This window comes from Cryptomeria japonica, chromosome 3 (assembly GCF_030272615.1).
Source record: "Cryptomeria japonica chromosome 3, Sugi_1.0, whole genome shotgun sequence".
In the NCBI taxonomy this organism is placed as follows: domain Eukaryota; kingdom Viridiplantae; phylum Streptophyta; class Pinopsida; order Cupressales; family Cupressaceae; genus Cryptomeria; species Cryptomeria japonica.
Window position 1 is genome coordinate 567,130,006 of NC_081407.1, and position 10,921 is coordinate 567,140,926.

A 10,921-nucleotide genomic window follows, 5' to 3' on the forward strand; every position below is an offset into this window, starting at 1 on the left:
TACAATGATCTCATACATATATTAGTCATATTACAATCTGCTAAGTTGGCTTACAAAAGATTTTACAACTAATTACAAAATATATTTATACAAAATTCTTGTCAGCTAGGGTGCCGGTAATCTTTCTTTTGGTGTCGGTGATCTGTATGCCGGTGTAGACTCTGTCAGTGTCGATGCTTGTGTCTGCCTGCTGGTATCACATGATTGTAAGGTTGCCATCAATGAAAATACCTTCAATCACCTACAATTTATCATTGGAGTGTGCATTTTCCAACACACTTCCCACTTCCATTTATAGATCAAGTGTTAGACTCTCTAGTAGGTAAACAATACTTTTCATATTTGGATGGGTTTAGTGGTTATAATCAGATTACAATAGCTCCAAAAGATCAGGAAAAGACCGCCTTTACCTGCCCTTGGGGCACATATCCCTATTCAGTCTTTCCTTTTGGTTTATGTAATGCTCCTGCAACCTTTCAAAGAGTTGTCCTCAGTATATTTTCAGGCATATCCCATGATTGTATGGAAATTTACATGGATGACTTTACTACTTATGGGACTACATTTGAGGAGGCATTACAAAATCTAACCAAAGTATTGGAGTGGTGTGAAGATCATAATTTATCCCTAAACAGTGAAAAATGTTTTATGATGATTCAAGAAGGAATAGTGTTGGCGCATATAATTTCTCGAACAGGTCTTCAAGTAGATCCAGCTAAAATTGAAGTAATACTTGCTCATCCTACCCCTGTTAAACAAAAGGATGTAACAAGTTTTCTAGGCCATGCAGGGTACTATAAGAGATTTTTCAAGGATTTTAGTCAAAAAGTAGGGCCATTATATTCTTTATTGACAAAGGAAGCTGAGTTTGAATGGACAGTTGCATGTGAAAAATCATTTTCTCAACTAAAAGAAACCTTAACCCAGGCCCTTGTGCTTAAAAGACCTGATTGGTCAATTCCTTTTCACATTCATACAGATACATCCAATTTTGCAATAGGAGCAGTTCTGGGACAAAAGCAAGGAGTTTTAGAAAATGCAATTTATTACATCAGTAAAAATTTGCAAGGACAAGAACTGAATTACACTGTTACTAAAAAAGAGATGTTAGTCATCATCTATGCCCTTAATAAGTTCAAACACTATATAACTGGACATCAAATCTTTGTACATACTGTTCATGCAACCATCAAGTACCTCATGAAAAAAAGTTCCATTATAGGTAGATTGGCAAGATGGTTATTGTTAATGCAAGAATTTGATATTACTATCATTGATAAACCAGGAAAAGCAAATGTAGTGGCAAATTTTCTATCAAGGATTCACACACCAGACAAAAAGGATGTCATTAATGATTCCTTTCCAGATGAGCATTTATTTTCCATCATTTTACATAGTCCATGGTATGCTGACATAACTAACTACCTAGCAGCTAACAAGACACCCCCACATTTCTCACCCAAAGAGAAAAGACTACTAGAAGAAAAGAGTTTCAACTTCTCATGGATAACAGATTGCTTATTTTATACAGGGCCAGATCAAGTTATGAGGCATTGTGTAAGGGAAGATGAGACATATGATATACTTCATGCCTATCATGATGAACCTTGTGGAGGCCATTTTGTAGCCAAAAGAACAGCTTTCAAGATATTAACTACAGGGTACTATTGGCCAACCTTGCACAAGGATGTAGTTAAATACACCAGGAAATGTGATAGATGTCAAAGAATGGGCAGACCAACTCATTTTGATGAAATTCCTCTACACCCACAGGTGGTTGTTACACCATTTGACAAATGGGGCCTAGACTTTGTTGGGCCAATTGATCCACCATCAAATAGTCCCTCCTACATTCTTGTTTGTACTGACTATGTTACTAAATGGGTAGAGGTCAAAGCCTTCAAGTATTCCAAAGACAATAAGGTAGCAAAATTCTTATATGAAGAAATCTTCACTCGGTATGGAGTTCCTACAGAAATAGTATGAGATCAAGGGGCATAGTTCACTTCCACTTTGATCACAGCCCTAGTTAATGAATATAATGTCAAACATCAAAAATCAACTCCTTATCATCCATAGGCTAATGGACAAGTGGAGATTACATTCAATGTATAGAAATGGATGTAACAGAGTTTTTGTTGTTCATATTAACAGCTACTCTAGGAGTTCTTGAATCCATATTGACCGAAACAGTAGCACTCAACAGAAAAGATTGGTCTAGTAGATTGTTTGGAGATATATGGGCCTATAGAACCACTTGGAAAAGTATAATAGGGTTTACACCATTTGAAATGGTATATGGGACAAAAGAAATGATGCTTCTAGAGTTTGAACATAAAATTTTGAGAATAGGTATTTCCTTATATATGACTCTGTCTATAGTGCAAGAAGAAAGGCTCTTGTAGCTTAATGCTTTAGATGAGATAAGGAAGTTTGCCCTGTAGCATACTGAATCTGTTCAAAACCAGTGCATGAAGTGGCATGATCTCTATATCAAGGACAAATCATTCCATCCAGGAGATTGGGCTCTACTCTATGATTCTAGGTATAAAGATAATTTGGAAAAATTACAGACACGGTGGTTAGGACCTTATGAAATAATTGAAACATTTTCTAATGGTGCTGTCAGGTTATCTACAATAGATCCTATTAAGTTTAAATTGTTAGTCAACGGTCATCGGTTGTGCCTATACCATAAACCTTTGAGAAAAGATGACTTCCTGTGGCAATTTTCCACTACCAAGCATGTTAAGATTCCTGCAGCCACTGCTGACGACTTTGCCGTCACCACTCTATCTTAATATCTTTGTTGCATGATCATAATAAATACTTCCCCATCTGGTGGGAGTACTTTTCTGCATAATAAATATTCCATTCCGTATTCACTCAATTCTTTCCTTTCCCTCCATCCATTTCCGCATCATTTTCCATGCATGGTGGCTCAAATATCTTCAAGCTACAGTCATACTCGCATGATGTCAGGTATGCTTGTGTGTATTTATTTTTGTTGCATGTATATAATTACACCATATTAACTCTAATTATGATATTTTGCATACTATCCTTTCTTGGTCCTCCTCCGCATGTGTGGACACCTATCAAACCTTAGGTTGGGGGGGGGGAGTACACTGATAATTACTCTAGCAAGATAATTTTGATGTCCTCTCGGATTGTGTTTTATTTTTCAAATTTCTAGTTTGAGGTGATATCTTGCATTCTGCTTGTCTTTCTGTTTAGAGTTATTTTTAGACTCTAGCTAGGTTTCGACCAAGTAAACACACATTAAGTATGCTATAGTGTAGAACTTAGTGCAGAAACTGAGCAGAATTATGCCATTATAGAGTTGAAAGTGTTATCACTGCAATGGGTGGTCGACCTATTTGACATGAGCCGACAGTCCATGAAGTTCTTCTTTAGGACCAGGATTGTGAACCAATATTCAGGAACAATGGATGGTTGGATTATTTTTTAAAGCTGACGAAGTTTAATGAAGAGATTGCGAGGGAATTTACCCACACAACTTTCAAATAGAGAAGCTCAAGTAAAATGTTTGAGAGTGGTGGTTATAGAGGAATGGATAGTAGAGGTAGTTGGGTTACCAATAGATGGGGAGAAGTACTTAGAATCTAAGGATGCACGTAGTGCAAGAGAAGAATTTACACATCCAAGAGACCCCCCATTAGTAGTAAATAGACAAGGAACTATGAGAGAATCCCTTCTGCCCGAATGGAAAGCAGTAGCATTGTATGTTTTAAAATATTTAACCTGTGAAGGAAGGTTCTCATGTATGTATTCTCATCACTTCAAGCTCCTAAGTCATCTATGCCATGGAAGAATGATGAATGTTCCAAGCCTATTGTACAACCTTCTTTCCATAAGTGCAACAGAGACCCAGAAAGGTAGGCCTCACTTTGTTTCTCATCATTGCCTAATTAAGATTTTAGTTGAAAAATCTTTGAGAGATGTTTCTCCAATGCTTTGGAATGAATTTTTTGAAACTAGAATGTTTATGGTATAGAAAATAGTCATAGAGGAGCCACTTCCATCTTAGGAACAAGAAAAACTTGAAAAACCTGGTTCCCCTCCTGAACCCTCATCCTCTTTGATATCATCAGAACAAAATATTCCTGCAGTAGAGGAACCCTTACCAGAAGAAGCTACAACAGGGGTTTCTTCTCAAGGTCTAAGAAAAACTAGAGCTGCCACATGAAAGGAAAATAGAAAAGAAAAGCAAGTTGACATAAGACATGAGGAGGAGAAAAGTAAAAATGATAATTTACCCCCTCCTGCGGCCAAGAAGAAAAAAATTGTGAAACCAGTTCGTGCAGTAACTATTGAAGTGGTTGAAGAATTGGCTACAGGAAGTAGTCCTGTAGCCGAGAAAGAAAAATCTTGAAGAAGTAGTGGTAGGCTTTGTAAAAATTTTAAAAGCCAAGACCAACCCACATAGCCAAATATCACAATCTTGATTGACCCCCCAAAAAAAGAACAACAAAGTCCCATCCACAATGATGTCCCTCCTTCTCCACCAAATGAACCTCAAAGAGAACCTGAAGAAGAGGAAGAATTGCAAAATATTGAGGAAGAACATGAATTACAGCTTCAGGAAGAAGGGAAACTCTAGGATATTGAGAAACCTCATAAAGAAGTAGGTTTTGACAGACTAGACAACTTAGCATCTGTTGTAGAGAAGGTTATTAAAGTAGGGAGAAAAGAAGAAAAGAAGAAACCTAGAGCACCTATTCATAGGCCACCTACTTCCCTTACTAGTCATGCAGTAGGACTTGCTCTTTATGAGGATTGGGAACTTGAAAAGGTAAAAATGCAAATGATAATTGATTACTAGAAGAAAAATATCAAGCAAAAGGACTAGGAAATAGCCCAGCTTAAAGCTAAGGTGGAAACAATAGCCACCATGGTACCACAACTGATGCAATGCCGAGCTCCTCCTCGTGTTTACTCTCTATACTTAAGGAAACAACACATTAGTTTCCAAATGATGAGGATTGTCAAAGATTTAAGTCCCTCATTGCAAACACCAGAAGAATTTTATAGTGCTTATCAAACATCTCCTATAGCAATCAAAAATCTACTCTATGAACTATATGTACATAACTATATTGTTCCTGATGATGTTGATTGGAACCCTCTCCTTTATATTGGAGATATCCAATTGAGGGATCTTATGTCATGGATGCAGAGTGAAATATCAAGGGGAGAGCAGTTTTAGGTGCATCATAAGGAAGAACTTGAGATTTCATTACCCTTAAGGGCTGAATCAAGGGAACCCAGGTGACATTACTTTGATTGGCAAAAGATTGTATACGAGCCAGATTATGAAAAAGAAATCCTACCCTTAAGGGAAGAAGTGTATAAATAATATGAACAAATGGCTCCAAGGGAAGGACAAGCGGCAATAGGACATGTAGTCTAGTGCTGGAATAGCCTAATAGATGAGTTGAAACAATTTGAGCCACACTCTGCACAAAATTACTATGCAACATTAAGCAGAGCACCCAAGTATATGCACTTGGGGATGACAAAGGGGCAACATTGGCTGCCTCTCAATTTTTAGCCTCCATTCCTCCATTCCTCCTATGGCCATTGATGGGATGCAAGGACAGTGATCCACCATACAATGAAGAAACAAAATGTATCAGGTGGAAGAGATTGGAGAAAATGAAAGGATTCTACTAGAGCTTATCTACAGGCGGTTATGGACAAGTTACCCTAGGCAATTTATGAATTAATGCCAGAATCTAAAATTTTCCTATTGTTGGAGGATCAACAAGAAGTTAGGTTAGGGGGAGACGATGAACCTAAATAATGGCTCTATTTTGATAGATTTTTTATATAATACTCTTGCCTAGGTCTTATGATTAGATGACATTTGGATTATAATACTCTTTTAAGTTGATACCTTTTAAGTGTTTTTGAATCTAGTTTAACTTATACCTAAGGATGTCATATAATGATTTTAAATAATCTTATCTATGCAAATATCTGAAAAATAATTATAAATATGGTTTGCATTATATCATGTTAGCATTATTATATACACATGTTTGTTGTGCACATTAATATCATGATGCAGGGTCAGAAAAGGTGAACTAAAGACAAATGGTGGTTCAAAAGATCATCAAGTATATAACCGCAATGCAGACCCAGTCAGAGAAATGCAGTAATGATCGAAACCACTTGACCGGTTCTTTAGTAGATTGATTTATGAAACATTTATAACTGTTCTTAGTGGAGCTTAGATCTAGGAGGCTAGTCATGCTATATTTTCTCAACTATAGGATAGATGTTGTTCTGTTGTCCTGCACTAACTTCTTCTCTTGTTAATAAATCATGTTCACCTATTCTGTAGGAATGTGGTCGATCAGTTAGAAGTTTGTTATAATTCTTCCTATAAATAAAGGGATCTCTCTCCTCTTGGGGATAGCATAAAAAAAGACCATAGTATTTTGTAATACACAGTCTTCTGGTATTGTTTATGTATTTTCCAGTAAAGATGAAATAAAGAGATCAATGTGATTTTGAATGATTAGATAATTGTAATATGAATTTATGAAGATACTCACTCAAGGGGGCCCACTTGGTGAGTAATCCTTTGTATGTTCCAGTTAGTTTTATACTTCTGTAACAGTTGTTTCTATAGTTGTTTGTTCTGGTAGCCATAGGAAATTGTTCTTGTGTCTGTTCCTATAGCCACAGCAGCAAAGTAGTTCCTACTACCTGCCAAAAATTTATCATTTAACAGTAGTTGTTTAAAGTAATTTCCAGTTGTAAAATTAAGTATTAGTTCATTTGAGATTCTGTGTGTTTACCTTAAGAAGAATTTCCTTTCCTGTAGTAATATATAATGGTTGCAATATGAACTTGGTGCACATACAGTGCTGGCCCATTTCAATTTTACGTCCCTTGTTGATAACTAAATGATCCTTTGTCATAGGAAAAGTTAGCTATTCAAATATATTCAATCTCTGAGTTGTGTTTTATTACCTAGTTACCATTCTAGTTGTGAGGATCAACAACATGTGTGCTCGCACCTTGCTTTCACCTTCCTGATGTTGGTTGTTTTGAGTGAATATATGTGCTTTGTTTGCTTATTAGATATCTTGGTCTATGATTACTCTTATTCAAAGAATAGAGTCATTTGTACCTCCCTTTTTGATTGTTATACTCTTTAGACTAATCCATTGGGTTGGTTAGCATTTGTTTTGTATCTGAAAGTATGAAATGTGCTTGTATTAAGATTATGACCTAGCTTGGTGTTGTTAATTTGAAGGACTTGTATGGTAGATGTTGAGTGCTTATGATGTAGTAAATTGAATGTTTATCATCCTTCCTCCTCCTTCTCTATATAAATTAAAATGTTTGTTTTATGTGTATTTATCTCTTGTGTGACTTTTCTAATTGCAAGAGAAAGGTTGTGACTTCTTGAACCCTTGTGTGAGCCTAATGATGCTTATGTGCTTTTAGATAATAAGAGGGCTATGGGTTTAAAAGATCATAATGGTTATTGGGAGGAAATTTTATGTTTTCATTAAGAATTATCCATGTGTATTGTAGGAGTAACATAATGAAATTCTATCTTAAGTAATGTGCATTAATGTGTGAATAGTTGTTATGTGAAACTGCCTTGGTTGTAATAAGATGTGTAAAAAGGGATCATGTTATAGTGGCTAAGAGTGTGCTAATGTGTTCCATGAAAGGTTTCTTTATGTATTTCATTATACCGACTCAATTGAGGACCTATTTGAGCAATGCTACTTTGAACTTGCTTTTGGATATATATAATTGACTTAGCATCAATAGAAAGTGCAAATGAAAAGCTTGTTTGATGTGCACGCATAAATATGTATTATTTAGTTGGTATCTCCTCATTTACCTTCTTATCGTACTTTGATTTTTTTGATGAAAAGTTGCAGATTGTGATATGTTTCGTATTAATTAAGAGTAGTGAGTGCTAGCAAGAGGTCTTGCATTATCGAAAAGATTGTCTGTCTTGATTTCTATTGTTTGGAAAATTAGGAAATTTTGTTGCAACCATAATATTTGGAAATGTCATGTTGGGCCAACTGGTATTCTTCTAAATGGTAGTGAAAGGAAAACCATACAATTAAGATGATAGACATATATAGTGAGAAATTTAAGCATGGTTGTGTGTTCTTGTTTATTTTGTGCATATGTATGAAATGGGTTGACTATCAAGATCTCTTTGCCTTCTCTTTACCTAGATTATAAGATTTTTAGAAATGCTACTAAGGAATGCATTTATTTAAATAGAATGTATATAAAGCATATGAAATTGTATTTTTGCATTTTGGGCTTCATATTGAAAGATGGAAGTCTTACGCTTTGGAAAGAAAATTTTGCATGGTTAGTAGTGTGAACATGAATGCTTAGTGGAATTAGTGAATGATATAGGAATGACATTACTTCCTTATGTCCTTATGTAATTTTGAATTGTAAAGAATTTCAGTACTTGTATCTAGAATAAATTTAATTCAATTATTCTTGTGGAAAGCATAATTAAAACCTTCCTTGAGTAGATGATAGTGTACTAAAAAGTACTCCCCGTAAATGTGAATAAACTAGTACTGGTGCTTTCGTTGTGTATTGTAAGAAACCTATGCTTGCTATATGTGCCCATGGGATGGTGAAGTAATTGGAGGATATGTTTACTTATGAGTATGGGAAACCATACTGTTTATGTGATGTTTCTTATTTGTTACCCTACTGAGTACCAAACCTTGGGTTGTTGGTAATTCAGTATGTTAAGGGATAGTATTAGAAGTCACCATTCCTTGAATAGTATGGATCGGTGTACGAGTAATGTCGATGTGAAGAAAATTTAGCTTCTCTATTTCAAGGAAAAATATTGTTATATAATGAAACTGTATTAAAGGTGCACTCAATACTTTCCCTTTTGATGAACCAATTTATAATTTTATGTGTGCCAGCCTATTCCTTTCTTTTATTTGAGCATTTTGATGGCAGTTCTTGAGCATAGTGATGGTGTATTTTGGAGGATCTTTTGCCTTGTCTTCTTGAAAGGTATGTTATTTCCACATGAGCTGCCAGTTAGCAAGCATTGGTAGACATGTGGGTGGACCTTAGCCATGTATACCTCTGGCTTACGTCGAGTATCCTAAGAGGTACATCACTATGCGGGATGTGACCTATGCGTGCCTTTTTTTGCGAGGTACACTACCTTGCGGGATATGTCCATTGCGTGTTTTATCCGCTTGGAGTATTGCCATGTTGCATGACGATGTGATGCGGGGTGATGTCGAGGTGGACACTACCATACCGTATGGATGTGTGACTAGGTCATACCACATGATGAGCTACTGCGATAGCTAGATGGTTGTTCTCTCCTTCCTCGTTGGTGGCTAGATGATAGTCATGTAGTGATGTTATGTGCAATTATGATATTCTTATTTATTTCTTTGTGGACCAGAAATTTATTCTATTTTGACTTTGAAGGTAATTTAGCCACGATCTTGCGATCTTTTGCTTACTTGATTTGGTGTTGCAAATTCAGGATTATTTTCTTGCCTTACTATTGGAATTGATGATTTACTATCTTTATTCATCTATATTTTGGTGGCTAAATTGGTTTAACCTTGTTGTTTTTGTATGTTGGTCTTGTGTTGAAATGTGAATTCCTCTCCAAGGATGTACGAGACGGTCTTAATTGAGTGTATATGAGGAAGTAGACATAGGGAACCTTGAGGATGGGGGTATGTGAGGCTGTGATGCAACTAGGATCCACTACCTACCTATGTGTGGTGACTATCTCTTGGAGGCTAACCACCTTACTCAACAATGGATGTTTATTAGGGTCTTGTATGGAAGGTAGCACCGCTATGGTGTGCCCTAGCACCATCAAGCCCTGGAGTGAGATGTTGGATATTTATGATCATGTTAATTTTTCTGACATAGGGCATAGAGATGTTGATTGTGCATGTTATCTATGACCAAGCATTAGACATACTCACATGTGGCCTTTTGAGTTGTTCATTCTAGTTATGTGGATGGTTATTATGTGTTATCTTGTCACTATGCTATGGGACATAGTCATTGGAAAGGTTTTTATATGCCTGGCAAGTGTAAACAATTGTGTTCTATATGTTTCTCTTATTTCATGAAAGTTAACTTGGTTGTAGAATTTAAAATTTGAAGCTAGATTTATGTGATAAAATTTTATGAAAAGGATGGATTGGTAAAAGAAATTGATCATGATGGCATATTTTCTTGTCGTAATTTGTAGATGAGTATGGTAATTGTAGGTTACCTTTTTTTATGCTTTAACTTGGTGTGATTTAAGGAAGAAAATTCTTGTTTCTCTGCTATGATTGTAGATGGTTCCTAGAATGTTTTAAGAAATGTATGCATTTAGATGTATCTTGCCAATGCATAATGGCACTCATAGAGGTTTTAGCAATAATGTTTCAATTATTCGTGAAAAGATTCATATATGCAATTTGATATTTGTTAAATGAGTTTCAGGGCTAATGCGTGCTGCATGTTTTCCGTCTAGCCTTACGACTTCCAGGAGTAAGTCGAAACCTAGGGGGGAGGATGTAGTACCCCTGCCCTAATTAGATTTTAAAACCTGGTTTGACCTTGGTTGACTTTTTTTTTAGTGACCTTCTTGGATGGTTGATTTACCATGATGCAATGTTATAAGTCAGATATTATGATTATTGTGTGTAACTGTTAATGTGTTTTTGGATTGATTCTTATGTAAGTTTATTTGTTCTCCTGATTCGTGTTATTTATCTCAGGCTAACACTTTCATTATATATATATATATATACATGTGTGGTTCATGATTGCAGGAGATTGTAGGTATAGTACCGCATAGGTACGAGGTTCTTCTCCACCTGGATTCACAAGTTTGAGTGTA

At 35.9% G+C, this 10,921-nt stretch overlaps 1 protein-coding gene across 1 annotated transcript in view; it reads left to right on the forward strand.

Annotated features, from left to right (window-relative positions):
- The first annotated feature begins 534 nt into the window (after positions 1–534).
- The window catches only part of LOC131874262 (uncharacterized mitochondrial protein AtMg00860-like), an 11,944-nt gene continuing 1,557 nt past the window's right edge, over positions 535–10,921 (forward strand). The window contains exon 1 of the mRNA XM_059217551.1: positions 535–1,089. Coding sequence (XP_059073534.1) covers positions 535–1,089 — 555 coding nt within the window. The remainder of the gene's footprint in view (positions 1,090–10,921) is intronic.